The sequence below is a fragment of the Phallusia mammillata genome, chromosome 8, assembly GCF_965637545.1.
Source record: "Phallusia mammillata chromosome 8, kaPhaMamm4.hap1.1, whole genome shotgun sequence".
Taxonomy (NCBI): domain Eukaryota; kingdom Metazoa; phylum Chordata; class Ascidiacea; order Phlebobranchia; family Ascidiidae; genus Phallusia; species Phallusia mammillata.
The window spans coordinates 12270915-12289760 of NC_137259.1; the positions used below are offsets into that span (position 1 = coordinate 12270915).

Here is an 18846-nt window from a genome sequence, read left to right on the forward strand (position 1 = left end):
CGATGCCTTCTGTTTGTCACTGAATTGCGGTTTGCTATGATGCCCAAGTGTGTTTACGAAACCGATGGTTTATTTTTAGGCTTTAAATCTATATTAACGATTATGGGAAACGCCCCCATTAGTATCAGTTTCTACGCATTTTTCGGAAATGATCTGTTTTTCGTAGCTTTGAGCCAGTTTCGGTATTTTTGCGTCGGTCGTGTAGTAACCTATGTAAATCTCATGTGAAATTGTTTAGCGCACTAAAGCAGATTACTCTTGAGACTGTTATTGTGGTTCAACGCAACAAAGTTGAACAAAACCACTTTTCCTATTGTTACACCGAAATCAGTGAATCACTTCAAATGCAATGACGCAAGAAGTTGTGTTTTTGCGTAAACTTTATCATGTGGCATTGCGGTATACAAAGTCACCAACATTGAATTGTTTCCTAGTGACAATGCGCTTCATACACGTGTTGTTGTGGCCAACAACTTGTGGGTACAGCCGGTGTGAAGAGCTGACACTTACGTGACGTCATAATGCCATTTTCGGGATTTTCCAGCGTGACGTAGCTATCAAACAAACATGGCGTCTCGCGCAGGATTTATGAAATTCCGTCGCCGCCAGCTTCAGATTTTCCGATTTTAGATGTCTTCATTTTTTTGCATCGGGGCAATCAAAAAAGCACTCCTATATGAGAGCCGCTCCCAAAATTCCAACGTGGAATGCAATTAAAATTTCTTGCCGAGTCACACTCCCACGTATATTGGATATCTGTATATAAATACGCATGTTTAAATATACACATACGTATGTATGATAAATGTCTAACGCAGGGGTCTTCAACCTTTTTAGCTCAATCGCCCCCTTTCCAAGGCATTGGCTCCTAATCGCCCCCCTATGAGATTGTTATTTGTATAAAATTTCTGCCTTTTGAGCAGATGTGGGCGGTTAGATTCACCTAGCACCACGAAAGCTTCAGTCAACACCTAATTTAATTGCTACTACTACACGCAAGGTCCATTTCACGCAATTCAAATGCATCTGAGAACAATTTGTTACATCATAGACAAAACAATATTACGATTATGCGCAAACAATCGCTTTCTTTTGTTGACAACAATAGGGCATTACTCGGTAGAGGTGAATGATGCAAATACTTCGCGGTTTGGGAAGCGCTTGTAGGCCTATAGGTAGTGTAAAAGCGAAAAAAGTTTATTACCGTTGTAAAAGTATGGCCTGTCACCATACATAGCCACAATAAAGTGTCCCCTGTGGCTAATTAAATGCCTAACCTTGGTTTCGAGATCACAATGTAAACACAATGTATTCAAATAGCAGCATGTTTAATTTGATGTGTCCATTGTCCCTGGTGTTTGTTTGCAAGACGAATTACATCTGCTTGTAAGTCAAAGTTAGCTGAGTCTCACAGTTATGGTACATATTTATACAATCAGTAATGTTGAAATCGCCCCCTTTTGAAGTCAAATCGCCCCCCAAATTCCAAAATTGTCACCATCGCCCCCTCGGTAGACGAAATCGCCCCCGTTGAATAACCCTGGTCTAACGGATCGGTGTTTGATCTTTGGGCTAGGACGTGATAAAAAAGATCGGTTTTCATTAGATTGTCGTTATCGACTGGGAGTAAAATGATTGGACTTGCCTTAGGCGTTTTGGAAATATACATCCGTTTAAAATTTTGTTAAACAAACAAACTATATAGAGCTAGATTCCTTATTATGTAACCCAAATTGCTTTCTTTGGCGTGTGCCCTTTTATAAGCCTAAAAAATGATCTAAATGACAGAAATAACAGTTATATAGATCGCATGTGTAGGTTAAACCTAGAATCCCCAAAATACTGTTTAAACAACTCTAAATGTCGCGATATTTCCAGGTTGGACGTGTTTTGTTGGACAAAGGAGCTGATCCTAACGCTCCCCCTGTTCCATCATCACGTGACACGGCGCTTACAATTGCTGCTGACAAGGGTCATTACAGATTCTGCGAGCTGGTACTAAACAGGTAAGCATAGTTTGTTACCATAGGTTTGTTGGAAAAAGTAATATATACAATATATCTCACATAATAACACAGTAAACATCGGTTCATACGGACCCCCTCGGACCAAAAAATTTGTCTAGATTAGGCAAATATCCGGATTAAACGATGTTGATGAGTTGAAGTCTTATCACATTACGATTCATTTGTATCTCTAGTTTTGTCCGAATTAGGCTAAGATTAACCTTGTCCAGTTTAAACTATAGTTTTATAATGCTACGCGAATTGGTTGGGTCATTGCAGCTTACATTAGGCTACTCCCCACAGGGATTTTTCTTGTGCCTTGTAAAGCGGACTTTTCGGATGTAATGTGCTTGGTTTTGAACTTGTGTTTGCGGTAATAATTTCATTGAAACACACTGAAATAGATTTGCGCGTTCCCCGTGGCAATGTTTATCCACAATATGTCGGCGATTCGTCACAGTTTCAAGTGAACCCTGTCAACGCAATGTTAACAGATGGCAGGTTTACGCAATTCCCTGGTAATTAGTCACTTTTCCACACATTTCGTAAGCTTAAGAAGCCTATGTGGACACTGAGTCACCTATCTTGGCCTTGTTTTTTCCTGTAGGATTATAGACCTATATTACGCAATTCTGAGAAATGTTCTTTAATCCAAGGTCAAAAGAGGCAAAAAAACACCTCCAGGAGATTCAAACACATTTACATGTTACCTGTGTTCGTTTTATCCACCAGTGTTTCACTTTCGTTTTTCACAGGGGCGCGCAGGTGGAGGTGAAAAACAAGAAGGGAAACACTCCCCTATGGTTGGCGTGCAATGGCGGACATCTAGACGTTGTTATGTTGCTTGTAGGCAAGCGGGCTGACGTAAATGCAGCTGACAACAGAAGCGTTATACCACTGATGGCGGCTTTCCGTAAGGGTCATGTGCAGGTTCGTACAAACCTGTGATCAAAACTATTTATGTTGTTTTTATATGGGATGGGCAGAACAGAGCTTCTAGTATTTAACCTGAATGGCTTAATAGCAATTTGAGAATCGCAATTTACAAATTTAGATTACGGGAAAAACCAACCGGCAATTATTTGTTTGTTTAAACCTAAAAATCGACTGATATTGTGTTATTGCGTCATAATTGTGTGATGTCACAATACCCATGTCCGGCCGAGCCCCCAAGTTTAACTCAAAAGTGTTCGTAACCCGGGCAGATCACAGCACGTTCGTTTAGTAAACGTGGCCCATCCCCAGATGAAATTGCTTTGCCCTCTTATAAACAGCTACCTTTTTGTCGAGTTTAGATTTGAATTTTAGAAACAATTGCTTCGTTTTAGCTTCGCCTCTTGTTGAAGACTAAAAATAATGGATTACACAAATTCTTGTCGTCACGAACATGTGATGAAGTAAACGAAAATTAATTCTCAGAATTTCTATTTTTGTTTCTCATTGCTGTAAAAGCCAACTTCCAAATCGCCATGTTATCTACGTAGACGGGTACGTCTGGTCGGATGCGGGCTTGGGCTTTCTTGTCAAACGGGCTTGATTTGACCCTTGCTTCATAATCTGTGTCCGTAATATTGTTAAATTGTAATTACCTAGTAATGTAGATAATTGTTGGACTAAACATAATGCACATCAGCTCAAAACGTATTCTTTAAGGCTTTAAGCCATTGTCTAATATTGCCCATTGTGTATGATTTTTATTATGACATGTCAATTAAACTTTTGGGCCTAAACGGGTTTCTTAAAACGATTCGGGTTCGGGCCGGGTTTCGGGCTTGCTTACAAATCTGTTTCAAATGTCATTTTTTTCCGATAGTCAGATCGAAATGTTTTAAATCACGGAAAGATACAGCAACTGACATCTGACATAAGCTTACATTTTTGCAATGCCGCGACTCTTTCGCAGGTTGTCAAGTGGCTTGCAAAGGAGGTTTCACAATTTCCATCTGACGCTGAATGCATGCGTTACATCGCAACCATCACGGACCGTGAACTGCTCAAGCGATCTCACCAATGCATGGAGTGCATTGCACAAGCCAAGGACAGACAAGCACAGGAGGCGAATAAAGTTGCGTCTGAACTTCTAGAGGAGGTGGAATTCGAAAAGGTACCTATTGTACGAAGGAAATAAGGCCCTATACTTGTATATGTAAAGCACTTTGTATTTCACGTTTCGGAAGATACTGATCTAAAACAAACAAGCCAAAATATTTGTCATATCTGTTGATTTTAAGTATGAAGTTAATCCTATGCAAGCTTATAAAAACGACGAGAAAACCGAGTTTCAAACTGTTTCACTTTGTGTAACTTTAATAGATTTTTCATTAAGACTACTACCTCTTGTGACCACCTTTGAAATTTAGTTGATAAAGCTAAGGTACTCTTTTGTACCAAAAAAAGTGCTCTAAATTACTCTTTTTTTTCGAAACACTGGCAAAAAACAATGATCCTTTGCTCTGTTTCGTTACAAATGAAACTTTAAAACACAGAAAAACGCGAAGAACAGAAAGGAGAAAGCTGCCAGAAAGCAAGCAAAGAAAAGACAAAAGAGAAAACAGAAGTCGAAGAAAACTGACGGAGAGAAAGATGATAAGGACGAAATGGATGGTAAGACACAAAAAACAGCTATTCTATTGCTTGGCAACTCACGCATATAAAAAAGGAAAATCTACTAGCATCATACCTCACGGAAGACCCACATTTAGCTAAATTTATATAACTGGCGCAAGGAGCATAAATACCCATTCAAAACGATATATCCTAAAAATACTGACGGTTAGAGCGTAGGGTTAGGTATTATCATTAAAAAATTCAAAAGAACTAAATTTGAAACATTTTACCAAAACTTTTAAACCATCCCCTAAGACTTTTTTGCGTATGACATATAGATATGCAAGACGATGATGTATTAGATAAAGCTGGCGATGTGAACGAACTCATTATGGACACGGATAAGCTCAAGATAGGGGAGCCCCCTATGTCGACGGCAACATACAACACTGCGCCTGCACCGGTTGTTTCAAAGATTGTCACCACAATTACAAGCGGAGATCATTCTGGTGAGATTCCCATCAACGCTTGCAAACTCATATACAATGCTGAAAGTTTTCAAAGATCATGCTTTAAATATCCTTGTACTTTTGCCCTTCATTTTGTTGTCATAAGTCAGCTTTTTAGTATGCGATTTTGTATTTTCTAAAAACCGGAAGCATAATTCAAATCTCTTGTAGTTCCCATGGCAACTGACGTTTCGCACGCGAACAAGGTGAAACCAGCTTCTCTACCGCCAGTGAGCATTTCACTTACACCGCAAATTATCTTACGTACTGATGAGAAGAAGAAGGAGGAACGAAAGAAAGTCCATCTTTCTACCAAAGAAAGGTAAGCAAAATATTTGCACAAAAATCCAACACAGCTGACCTGGGATTTTCCACCAATCAGTATTTTTGCCGGATTGGCCATAAGTCAAGCTTACTTTGATTGTTGAAAATATGGTTCTTTGTATATTTCAATTGTCAAACTTATTGTTGACGATCGCTATAACATGCGTTTTACATTGTTTTCCCTGAACAGTCCAGTGTCAAGTTCTGGTGGTGAATCAAGTCCCAGAAGCGCTTCACGCAAAACACGAAGATCGGCTGCTTCCCAACGGACAGCCCCAACATCACGGTAAATAAACTGTATTGTTCTTTAATCGACCAAACAACCAATCAGATGTATGAAGTATATTTTAGTCCATACAATGATAATTTCGAAACAAAATAGTAGCAGGACAAACGAGACAATACTTGAGCTGTCGTCGTTTTGTTCCGTAACAATAGCAGTAATACTTACTTGACCCAAGTCGGCCCAAACACCGGTTATGCAAAAGCTCTAGCTTAAGGGCCCGTTTTAAGTTACATGTTTCAAACTGACGTGTGGTGGGGAAAAGTAAAATGAATTGGTCTTAAAGACTAGACAACGTGATGACCAATCATATGCTACATGTGTTTGACGTCAATACTCGACTGCGCGCGTAGTCTTCAAAATGCCTATTAGATACTGTTTTCGTCCCAAAACGAAACACCAACAAAATGCCAAATTGTGTTCATTTCAGTGCTACGACTGAAACAACAACAAACAAGGCGTCAGCGCGTGTGCCACCTAGCGGCCATAGGAACGTTGCGGCGACACCAAGTCCCGGAAAACGACCTCCGAGACGTGAAGAAGGGTGGAAAGAAGTTCAATCATCACGAAAATTTCCCAGCAACGCGTAAGTTTCTTTTTCTTCTCGCATAAGTTTTTCCCTTTTTGGTATGATTTGGGTTTCGTGGTCGGTAAAACTGTTTCTGTCGTGCCTTGCGGCGTGGAAATCGGCTATCTAAAATTAGACTTCGTTCTATCATGCTTTCCTATGTCTGAGCAAAACGGCGAGCGCTATGCCCTTGTATGTTGCAAGAGCAAATTTCACATAGCTGATATTTTCACATGTGACTTTACAATATTTTGGCCGCTATTTTTCCTACTTTTTCCGTCGCTCGTTTGTTACTATTCAACACTTACACTTCGCTCGTTTCAATTGCAAAAAAAGCTTTTTGTGTTAGTGTGACGTTGATGCAATGACGTCATAATGTTCATATCGATGACTATAAATTTTAAGATATGTGTTTTTTTGCTTAAACAAATCAAAATTTGTGCCCCGAAATGCTTGAAAACCTTAGAATAAGAATGAAAACCTTAGTGTTTTTTTTAGGTTTTGAGGTATCGGCATTGTTTGCTCACTTCTTTCTGGTTCTTGTTTTCTACAGGGCTAAGCGAATTATGGTGTCATCCAACCTTATCTCGCGGGTGATTGGTCGAGGCGGAAGCAACATCAATGCGATTCGCGAAGTGACAGCTGCTCATATCGACATCGATAAACAAAGGAAGGGAGGATTGGAACGAACCGTCACCATTAAGTAAGTGACCGATCCTTTAATGCAGTCTGAACTAAAATATGCATCAGAAACTTCTTGTAAGGTTTGCTGTAACGAATTCGTCCATAAATGTTTAGAACCACTGCCCTAAACTTTATGCCACAAAACCTAATATTGTTTGCCTTCAAATGGCACCAATGCTTTAACCTAAACAACACTTACATCTTGCAGGGGGTCGGCGGATTCGATTAAACACGCTTACCAGCTTATCACAGCCCTGATCAAGGAAGATCGCACCGACCAAGAAATCACTTCCATCATTTCCAAGGTCCAGGCACAAGCTGCACAGAACGCAGCAGCCAAGCAACCCGTGCAAAAGCCTCCTATGACTGTAGTAGCAGCACCCATTCCCACTAAACCAGCCTGGACCGTTCCCCCGTCTATCGTCGCCCAAGCCTCCAGCCAGGTTATATGTGTTTTCATATGCATTGTATCAAAAAGCGTTATGTATTTCTTTTAGCATTCTTGAATACTAGACTTTGAATTAGCCAAATCCTATATCGCTGCTATATTATTTTGTAAACTTTATCGGAATTTTGTCAATTTAATATAAAATATATTTAGTTTTACATTATTGCACATAAATCGAAAGTATATTTATTTTTGACTGTTAGTTATCCAATTAGTCACGATAACTTTTTGCATTTAGTTGCATAACTGTCTGAGATGTATTTTGCAATGCTGCGTGCTTTTCGGCTGACCTCGTTAAAAGCGCGGCTGCAAAAATCGATAACGAGTTTTGCAAACTGCGCTAAAATTAGCAAACCGGTTTAAGGAAACACGAAACTGGAAAGCGGATTGCGTTCCGTGTCTCGAAACTGCCTCTAGTCCAAAACACACAGCATGCCTTTGCGGTTCCGGTTTCTAAATGAATGCCGCAATAACTTTGCACTTGCATTCACAGTCGCGTCAACCGGCACCAACTTCATCGGTTAAACCAGCTGCATGGTCAACCACAGCCCTTGCAACCAGTGCAACAACTGCTACGACCAGCTCATCGAATCAGAACAAATGGTCGATTCCTTCCACTACGGCGACTACAACCACCAGTAAGTTACTATGTAAGATTGGAAAACCACAGTTGAAAAAGAGGAACTATGAAGTGCAGGTTTCATTACACAAACTTTTCAAATTTAACATTTCAGTGAAACGCTTAAACAATAAAGCATGCCGCTTTTTACATCTTTTTGGGCCGTTGTTTTTATCATACAACATTTCAGTGTTATGTGCAATCAATAATGCCACATTTATTGGAATTTTGGCTTTAGGTGCTACTTTATTTGTCGTTTTAATTGTGATTTATATAAATTAGTTATAACGAAAATATGTGTTAAAAATAAATACTTTGTTTGTGTTTTATCGAAGACGTCGCCACCGTTAGCAGCCCACCCACTGTTGAATCTGTGAAGAAAGTGCTCTTTGTTACGTCACAGTCGGTTGCTTCTAGCGCCCCTAGTGTCCCAACAGTGTCGTTCCCTAAAACATCAGGTAATAATTTTGTGTTTTTCTTAAGTTTTTGTCACGAGTTTCAACCTAAATGAACCGTGTGCTTTGATGAAATTTTACTGAGTCTGCATGTTTTAATCTACAGACAAACCTGCGACAAAACCAATACAACCTGTGGCACCAATGGTTTCCACTAAGGTGACGCCATCAGCACCTATGTCACGTGCCCCTGTGACATCATTTGGACCAGTGGGATCTGGTGTACCAACCATCCACCAACAAGTACATCCTAGCATGGCCCCAACCCAAGGTCAAATGCCCCCGAGTCCTCTGACCACTGCCCTGTCCAATGCAAGTCTTTGTCAGAACATGGGTGTCGCTGAACCCCTATCTCCGGGGGAAATCACCTCACCTACCGAAAACCCAGTTATGCGCATGACCGCCCAAGGTGCCCTAAGCCCACCCCAACCACCTTCGTCCAGTGTGGGTATGCAGCACACCGTTTCCATGACCCCCACGCAGAATAGGGTAACCCCCGGTCCAACGGGAGTCGCCCCACTCAACAGCCGCACCCCTGTGCATGGAACAAACCCGAACGCTTACGTAAATAGCAACAATGTTTCAAGTAAGTATTATCTTGATTGTCATTAGTTTGTTACTTTTTTGACTGAATGATGTTTTTAGCAGGTATTGGTTCCTCCTTTAGCCAAATCATGTCTGGCCCCGCCCCCATGTCCACGCCCTCTTTCTCTCCCTTTAGTAACTCGTTCACACCATCTGCTGGTTCCACTGCCCTTTGGAACAACGATTCTGCGTCAGGTAAAGACAACGTCATAAAACGATTAAAGTGCTTCGCAAATATTTTACCTTGCCCACATCTGCAGGTTCCCCGTATCAAACACCAGCGCCCCCAAGTGGCATGTCCCAGATGCCGGATGAGCCTGTGCGAAGTCACGTGGACCAGTCAAAGGCTCCTGGTTACCGTGGCAACATGAAGTCCCCGATCATCGAGAACGGAGTGATTGGTGGTGGTTCCGTGTCTAGTGAGTAAAACATTCAGTTAAATCTTTTGGTATAACGAAACCTTCCATAAAACAAGCAACAATATTGTTGTGTAGCCAATACGAGCGATCTGCTATTGGTTTTAATATAACCTACCAAATATACTTAACAGCTGCATCAAACATGGAGAATGCATCCCCGGTTGGTTCCCAACATGGTTCACCATCCAATAACGCTAATGATGGAGATCTGCCCAACAAACCAAGACCAATTGGAACAGTAAGTTCGTATAGTAGTTTGTGTGGTAACAGACGGTGTAAGGATATATTCTTTGCTGTATAGGAACGCGCACACAACCGAAAGACAAACCCACCGTTACCATTGACAACAGTGGTTGGCCAACCAGCGACCAACATCTGGTCATATGACAAACTGCCACCTGCGCATCTCGGAATGGATTCGCTTGATCAAAATAAATGTAAGTTCTTGTTTATAGGTTTAAGGTTTAAAAGTTTTGTTGCGCTTGTAAGTAGGATGTTAATCATTGGAAAATTTGTATTGTTTGTCGATAAACGTTGTGTTGCTTAGATCCGAATTGGTCAACTGTCATTCCCTCGGTACAACTGAAAGACGCTACTGTCACCACTTCCACTGCCAACCGACCACAGGTACGTCTTTATTATCCTTCAAATAAATTATCTTTTCTAGATTTCGTTGGCCAGGTTTTACCCAAAAAGTGATTACTATAAACCTGAAACAGTTTTGTTATTTAACGAATCTCCCGCAGACAATACTATCAACCTTAACGCATGCGTCTCGCCAGAAACAGTTTTTGAATCGGATTTATTTTGAAGGTGACAACATCGGAAGCAGAATCGTTAAAATCCAACAACATCATTGAACAACAAAATCCTGTGCAAGCGAATGTCATCAACCGACCTTTCCCTAACGCTGTGCCCTCGATGGGAGTGCCGGGTCGTATGCCTCCAACCACTAATCGTTTTTCCCAGCCTTCCAACGCTGGACGCGTGGCACCACAGGCCCCAATAGGGAGCCATTTGGGTGGAAGTAGTAGTGTAGGTGTGGTTGGACCCCAACAACACAACAGTAACCTGCAGCCGATTGGTTCACACCTCGGAGGAGCTGGTCATATGCGAAACAACGCTTCCTTTCAACCGGTAGGAAATTATAACTGTGCTGCTTAGTATGACTGTGTTTTCATATTAACACCGACTTTGCGCAATACTAAAGTACTTCGTTTGCAAGAACTTTAAGGTTTTCTGTGTAGCGTTTTTGAAACGGCGTTAATGCAAGGGCCATTGTATGTTCGTATTATGGCGCTGCAGCTTTACAAATCTAACGCCAATATTATTGCGGGATTCCAAGGCGGCAAACTTATAGTGGTTGTCTTCTATTTCACCCTCTCAACAAATGTTATGTAACAGCCAAAAAATATTTGTTGTAACGGTTACTAAGTGCCAATAATTTTAACCAAACGAGTTCGGAAAAAGCCAATATATTTGTAAAAAACATTACGTTTCGACACTTGTGTCGTTCTCAAACTCTTTAAAGGTTTTGTGTTTTCCAAACTAATAACATTTTTAAATTCTGCTACCAAGATCCAACGCAACTTTCCGTCGAATCAACTGCAAACCCGCTATCCGATGGCACCGTACTACATGCAGAACGACGTGTCGCGATATGTGCAGGGGATTGGCTCTGACATGACCTGGCAGCAGCAACAACAACAGCAACACGCCCAACAACAACAACAACAACAACAACAACAGCAACAACAGCAGCAGCAACAACAACAGTCCCTGTACCAACGCCAGCCTCCTCAGCTTTACCAACAAAAAGTAAGATATTTTGACATAAATTGGCTAGTGACAACAGCAAATGCATAAAAGTCTATTTTTTAATTGCCGAAGAATTCTTGTCTTGATAAATGTGGGAGTAAAACACAGCTAAATTGCGTCCTCAAATTGTGTCAATTTTAGACTAAGGTATGCGTCTATTGATTTCCAGTGATTGTGATATAGCAAAAAAGGTGTTAGTCACACTGTTCGATATTACGTAAAAACCTTGGAAAATTTTTGCTAAAAGTATCTCACGTTACTAAAATTTGTACAAAAATCAATCCAAGAGTGCGACATTTCGATAAGTCTGTGACCCAAGATCGACCTTTTGCTTACTAGGAAAACCACGCAGCGTGATGTCAGCATGTTTTGCCCTGTAGACACCGAAACAGGCTTCAGGCGCTCCAAGTGTTTCGTTGCCTTGTCGGTCAAAGTTTCTAACACTTTACGGGCCAACTGTTCAAAGGTCTTATGAAAACCGTTATTTTTATCTTGCATAGTGGTTTTGTGTTGTCAAACTTGTAAAAGATATTTATTCTGAGTTCAATAAACGCTAAAAATAACAACACGGTGTCTGTTGGGATCACGTACGTTTCACTTTAATAATTTGTTTTTTTCCTAAGTTTCATTCGAAAATGACACCTCTCCGGTAAAACTGTTTTTCAAGGGATAATCGACCTGCATCTTGCGCTCAAAACTGGCGCTGCGCACGTTGCGGTTTGGAGTGGGCCTTCCAATTTTCCGCTTACCGGTTTTGAATGACGATAAACATTTGCCTGAAGCATGACCAAATGTCACGTACAATGGTATTTGAAAAGTTTTGAACTTTTCAACGTCCCAAAAAGATTTTTACAATTCCCGACCTTTACAGGTCATTCCACTTAACAAACATTTTAAGTTTGTCAGTAAGATATTTATAAGTTCAACGATATTGCACATTTTTTTGCCAAAGGGTATATAGAAGTGGTTTCCAGCGCCGTTTTTCACTGGTTTTGATTGAAGCATTTTTGATTCATGTGTGTTTTGTTGTATGAGATTGTAAAATGGACGCGATTTTAAAATGATAAGACAATAATGCGTTTCGTTTCGTCCCATCCCTGTTTCGTCCCCAATGAAATTATGTTCTATACTTGCGGAAAAGACGATTTTGTCTTTTAAGTAAAAGGAGACCAAGGAATGGTTAAACGTTTTCGCCCTTTTTATTACTAATAAGTTATGTCCTTAATGAAAAGGAAAACTTGACTAATGTCTCTAGTTTTTCGTTTGATTATGTCATATTGACACACAAAAATCAGACACATATTCTTACAAATATTGTGACTGAATTCGTTACTGGTGTAGCGCTACTATTTCTGCGCCTAAGGTTCAGGACGCTGCTCTAACGGCTAACCGGTAAAACCAATAACTAGACCGCGCGCTACTCTTAATTCTTTTGCAAAACAGTAACAAAATATGCAATATATCCTTTGTTCTTATTATAAAAGCGGAGTAAAATAAGCACGGTTCTCGACAACACAATCGGGCCAACGTAGCACTTAAAAACACGATGTAAAAACGGACAAATAGATAAAAGATCTCACAAGCCAAGAAGCACGTTCTACCAAGGCCGACCAACCAAGTCTCCCCGATCACATTTTCACCGCCCTCACGTTAGGGAGCACGCCATGAGGAAAAAAACAGCAGTTATTCTTGGGGCAAATTAAGCAAAGTCCCGAGGATGTCTGTAATTAGGGACACGCGCAGGAATGCCAAGGCAACACGGACGGTTGCGTCCGAAACGCAAAAATGGAAAACAATAAAAATAAAAGATAACATACAGTGACGAAGCAATTAACAAAGTTAGTGTTAACACAGTGAGGAAATAACTAAATAAACAACGGTGATAATATTAGCAACACATGGAACTGAATATCATATGGTGAAATTGCTGTGCAATAGACAAATAAATAATATTATGGAAAACGAACAACATATTGTGACAAAAGAACAAACGAAACGAGTGACAAAACAGTGCAATAAAGAAATTGATAATATTATTCGTAACACACACCCCTTCCCGCGTCGTTGCACTCCCGGGCAACAAAACACTGTTTCGTACAATGTGTTCTTTGCGTGCGTGCCCTAAGACGACTCGCACCAGGGACGTCATCAGGCGAATTGTCACCGAACTTTATCGGTATGTCACCTTGTGCTTCTCCTCGGCAGCGTTACGGAGCACGGTACGATAGGCGAGGCGATCCTTTGCTCTACCGGTTTGTGTCGGTCCCGTCCATCGTCGTCCTCCCACTTGGCACTGCTGGACACCAGTCTATTAAAATGGACCGTTTCCTGTCGGCCAGCGGCGTCTTCGATGACGTAGTGCGCTAGTGGATTGACGTCGGTAACGCGAAAGGGACCTTTCAATGACATATGGACCTTGCGCCGAGCCCCGACTGGTACAGCAGGATTTCTTAACCACACCACGTCGCCAACCCTATGTGGTTCAACTCTGCACCGGTGTTCCGGGTTACCGTTTGTGACTTGATTGGTTTCGGGCCGGTAAAGCGTCTCACTAATGCTGCCCTTTTCCGGGCCGTACTGATGATTTGACTTCGTGTTCTTCGGCTTTTTTCCTACCCGGGACCACGTTGCACGGCGCCTCGTCGTGCTTCGAACAACTGAGACAAATTCTTTGCTTGTTTGTCTGCACAGCCTCGCCAATGTACAATTTCGAACCAGATGTCTTTGCGAACCACATGCAAAACATTTACGTATGGTAGGCCTACCGTTGCTTGTTGGTGCAGTGCGATTGTACCCTTTAGCTTTCGTACATACGTCGCCTCGAAACTGGTAAATGTCCGAGCGCATGACGTCTAACTCGCGTCTGAACGACGACATACACTGCTGGAGGTTGGCGTCAATCCGCTGAAGAGTATCTCGGACCTCGTGGATCTCCTGTCGCTTTTCCAACCCTGAAACTGGAAAACACACCAAAGGGTCGCTGGCCCCTGCACGTATGACCATCTTAGCTGAGGCGACAAATTCTCGAGTCTTTACGTTGCGCACTACATCAGTTGCCAAACTCCGGTCAGATAGACCCTTGGCGAGCGCCAAAAACAGCACTTCGTTCTTATCGTTGGCATCTTCTGCCTTTGGGTACCCTCTACCGGCCAGGGATTGGAGCGCATATACAAAGGCACTTGGGGATTCGTTCGTTTGTTGAACCCTGTCCATAAGCTCGTGGCGCAGTACGTGGGTGTAGTTAAACTCATGTTCCTTTGCTTTGGATACCAACTCGTCGAAAGAGTACTTATATACGTTAGCGCCATCGGTCAAGTCCCACAAAAAATTTTTGTCGACGTGCGTAAGCAACAAATGTTTTTTCACTTCTTCAGTCGCTTTCACGCTTGCACAGACGGAATTAAAAACTTCAATAAAACTATTAAAATCATCACCGATCACGAATCGGGGCAGGTTCATACACACGTTTAAAGCCATTGGAGTAAAATCAACTTACTTGGTCGGCAGTAAGCGCGCGGTCGTGCGCGGCTGCAGCGTCCTGGCGTGCTCGCCAATTTGTAACACTGGCATACAAAGCATTAAATAAAATGACATCGCCACTATCTAACATACTTTTTCGGGACCCATATGTTTCTGAATTTTGTGGTTATTAATGTCTGTGAAAGTATGCTCCTATGAAAGATCCCCACTCTAATTAAAGAAAACTAGTTAAAAAATTATTTATTCAGCCATAGTTCGTGTGCAACGACACAGAAAAGTCACCCTTGTATTCTGTTTTCTCGGTAAGTAAGATCAAAGCAATTTCCTAATACCCGAAATTCAATTAACGCTGAGTCATGGTTTGCTTACGCTGAAGTTTCGCTGTGGAACTGCGTTTCGAAATCCTTGGGTAAAAGTGTTTTAGTTTCTGGTGGTCCGCCGTACCTCGGTATTCGTTCTATGCGTCAAGAGTAGCGATCCGTGCTTGTTTCTAACATGGTGCAATATCCTTAACTTCTTGTGAAATTTTATGCCGTTTCAGCAAGTAGTGGTCGTGCCTTGACAGCATTGGGTACAGCCGGAATTGGCAGCAAGTTATATAGCGCAAATTAGCGTCTTGCTATATTGGTTGGCTGCCTCGTATCAGCGAAACCGGATTCGCTGTAATTATATTTGAACGCTGTCATCCGTTTCCTTACCAAAAAAGTTCCCGACCCCGATCCCCGAAAAAACTTTTGGTAAAATGCAAAAAAGATTCCCTCTATTTTAGGCAAATTCGCAAACAATCTCAACGTAGCGTGTGCAAAAATTAAATATTTTTATTGTAATTAAGCTATACACTCTTTTCAGCAGGAACTGCACAGCAATGCGGGTCTTTACGGTTCAATCCCCTCACCCTTTCCCACACAAAGCGGCGGGGACAGTAACCAGGGTCTGATGCAGCAGCAACATGGCTTCCCAGGGTCCGGTCATCACCAACAACAGCAGCAGCATCCTCACCAACTTGCCGACCTAAATTCCTACCCACTGCATTCCGACAACCAAGGGCAGTTTGTAAATGATGGTATGACCCCGTATTTTGACGGCAGTGCAGGTAGCGAGTATATGATGCGAGGTGTGATGACCAACAACTACGGGAGCCCGGCTGCTGCTTCTGCTGGGTGGGATCAGAGCGGAGGTGTTTGTCAACCCGGTGGTTACCCGCAGATAAATGGCGGTAAGTAATTAGGGTAACTGCGAATTTTAATCACGCACTGCATTAGTTAGGACCACATTTTTGCTTGTTTCCGACTCTTTTTTCCCACGCCTTACCTATTTACCAAACAACCATACGACCCTTAAATAGGATTTTTCTTTGCTAAAAATTGTGACCAAGCATTGATATGATGTGTACCAATAAATACCAAAGCAAATGAACATGTACGTGTTTGCACTTTCAGGTGACGCTCGAACGATGATCAGTGGACAAAATGGCTTGGATGATGCGCAGGTAAACTAAACATAAACAAAAAGTATACGGCTCTATTGGGCGCAAATTTAACGGCCCTTTTCTTGCATTGTGTATAAGAACCAACGTTTGAATTTAAATTTTTACACAAGCCCTGATTTGAACACGCAGCAAACCGGAATTAATTGTTTTCATTCGTTTGTGGTTTTATTCAAGCTGTTTTTTGTGCTACATACTTAGCAATTCTTTCTTGTAAACTAGGTTAATGTGGAAATTATTTGTCAAATTAAAGAACGCTAGTTTTGAGATAGAAACGTTTAAGATTTAATAAACAAAAAAGTAACTAAGTATAAATATGTATTTGCAGAATTGGAAGGACTGGTAGAAAGCATCCCCGTCTTCGAAAGTTGTTTTCCTGTCTTGGTGTGCGCGTGTTTGCTTGTGCGTTTATGTTTCACCCTTTTCACCAACTTTAACCCACTCTACTGCCCCACAAAACCAAACTCCCTTATTTATTTCGCCCAACCGCCGTTTGATTCTGTTTGTTTCTTTGTGAGTTCGCGGCAACGGAATAGAGACGTTTCCCGGGCCGAAGTTGTAAATACGAAAATGCCTGGACTTCATCATTGGTGCTGACTGTTGCCCCTTGCTGCTGGAGCTGCTATTACTAAGTGTGTTCTTGACCCCTTGGCGTGTGCGCTGGGGCGTTTATCTCAACAACTGCCTCCACAGCGACGACCCCGCCCCCCACACGCCCCCTCTAACCCTTCGCGTGGTCCCGCTTATGTGTTTACGTTTTTTACCGTCGCGGTAGTATACGGTGATTGGACGGACTGATTGTGTTATTCTTTTCTTTTCCTTTGGTATCGGGGCCCGGCTTCAGACGGTATGGTCGCGTACCATTCGCTCGTCGTCGAAAATAAAAACCGCATCACAACCATGTGTCTTGCACTGATTAGGCCTGTTGAAACGAATTAGTGCAGTACCAGAAATAGATTTGGAAAGGTGTTTTGTAATCATCCTTCCAGGTTCCACAGCTAAACTCCATGGCAAAACTATCGTTACTGGTTAGTGGATACATTGCTTGCAGTGTCACACTTTGAACAGTCTTCTAAATTTCAGTAACTTAATTTTTTACCAATAAGTGACCTAAAATGTTTGCCAATGCATCATAATGCTTAAACGAGTAAAGGTTTTTTTCTACAAATTGAGGCATGATGAAGACACGGACCAAAAACATTACAACACTACCACAACAGATTTATTGTGCTGATGTAAACAAAAATATAACGAGGCGTTTAGGGCACTTGGTCATCCCACAAACATGGTCATTTTATGTGTCCAAATTAAGTGGCCTCGCCTTGTAAGGTAAATTTAATGCACCCTATGAAGTCATTTTAAACAATGGTTCAATAGTTGTTTTATTTTTACATGCCAAAAAATGCGTCATCAAATGTTCAAGCCTCCCTACATTAGCCTATGTGAAAAAACGACGCATTCGTCATATTTAAATTTGCATTCATGTAAACGTAGCAGTAGTTTTTCACACTTGAAATACGCATTGTAGTATGCGCAATATATCACAACACTATGAAAAATGTTTATTTTGCCAAAATACCCTTCGTGGTTGACGCATAGTCGATTTTGCGGTCATGCCAAACTTCCGCAGTTGTTTGCTACGCAGCACATTTTTGAGCAGAAGCGTTTGTTTACATGTTGCGTCACCAGCTACCAGCTTGGCGCGTGCTTGTGTGACGCAGTCGTTGAGTAATCGGGGTAAGGACCCCCAACGTCAAAAAATATCCCCCCGTGGCATACACCGTTTCTCCTCCCATAGAAGGTATTGTTAGTTGCTTGGTTGGTCACTCAACCGCAATGGGACAAAATTATTTGGACGTAAACAGCTTAAACGCCCGTTTTTTTCTCGTACTGTGATTTTCGTGAACAAACATCACAGGATGTTTTATCACACTCATCCAAATTTTGATTCTTATTCATATGTTTTTTGGGGAAGTGAAAGTAAAGTACGTTGCGAATAAAATTGAAGATTGATGTAAGCTTTTTTTCCATTTTGAAACTAAGTGTAATGAATAAAAATTCCCAAAAGTTTGTATAACGAATGCTTGCGTTTTCAATATTTCCAAGCCACTTAGTATCTATAAAACATGTTGAAATTCTTTACATTTTGATCGAAATTAGTCACATTGACTTAGGCCTACAGCTATGAACAAATCTTTGATATTCAAAATTTGATAGCGGAAATTTAGGTACATCATATATTAATTAAAACTTCTTTTTATTGATAACTGTTCGTTACAAGTAAATTTCCTGAAACATGGTTATTAAACACTTGTCAAATAAATTAACGCAAGACCGCTGTTAGCCGTCAGGTATTTTATTTCGGTTCTTGCATTTGCTTTAGTCCATATTCCGTGTGCTTGGCATTTAGCGTTTCAAATGGATTGCGGTGGCCTTTTTCAAATAAGGCTACAATTACGTTGATTGTTTCTAACAACCTATGCGACGTCATCTGTAAAACGCCCATTTTTGGAGCCTGATTACTTTGAATTTAAGTTACGCAATCTCTCAGGAATAATCTATGGTCACTGTGCACTTGGAGGTATTTTTATTTAACCACATTTTTATATTTCCGT

General features: G+C 41.3%; 1 protein-coding gene across 7 annotated transcripts in view; it reads left to right on the forward strand.

Annotated features, from left to right (window-relative positions):
- The window catches only part of LOC145204397 (ankyrin repeat domain-containing protein 17-like), a 35273-nt gene extending 18144 nt beyond the window's left edge, over positions 1-17129 (forward strand). For 5 of the 7 annotated variants that reach the window (XM_080076919.1, XM_080076921.1, XM_080076914.1 and 2 more), the window contains 23 exons: positions 1879-2006; positions 2762-2936; positions 3910-4110; positions 4493-4610; positions 4892-5062; positions 5234-5384; positions 5577-5672; positions 6100-6255; positions 6791-6940; positions 7130-7364; positions 7863-8007; positions 8324-8446; positions 8550-9029; positions 9089-9223; positions 9289-9447; positions 9579-9685; positions 9749-9884; positions 9995-10074; positions 10261-10584; positions 11026-11265; positions 15595-15961; positions 16185-16234; positions 16560-17129. In XM_080076919.1, the coding sequence (XP_079933045.1) occupies positions 1879-2006; positions 2762-2936; positions 3910-4110; positions 4493-4610; positions 4892-5062; positions 5234-5384; positions 5577-5672; positions 6100-6255; positions 6791-6940; positions 7130-7364; positions 7863-8007; positions 8324-8446; positions 8550-9029; positions 9089-9223; positions 9289-9447; positions 9579-9685; positions 9749-9884; positions 9995-10074; positions 10261-10584; positions 11026-11265; positions 15595-15961; positions 16185-16234; positions 16560-16577 (3945 nt within the window). In that variant the 3' untranslated portion in view covers positions 16578-17129. The remainder of the gene's footprint in view (positions 1-1878; positions 2007-2761; positions 2937-3909; positions 4111-4492; positions 4611-4891; positions 5063-5233; positions 5385-5576; positions 5673-6099; positions 6256-6790; positions 6941-7129; positions 7365-7862; positions 8008-8323; positions 8447-8549; positions 9030-9088; positions 9224-9288; positions 9448-9578; positions 9686-9748; positions 9885-9994; positions 10075-10260; positions 10585-11025; positions 11266-15594; positions 15962-16184; positions 16235-16559) is intronic. The other 2 variants (XM_080076916.1, XM_080076915.1) reach the window with 2 other exon arrangements.
- The last annotated feature ends 1717 nt before the right edge of the window (positions 17130-18846 follow it).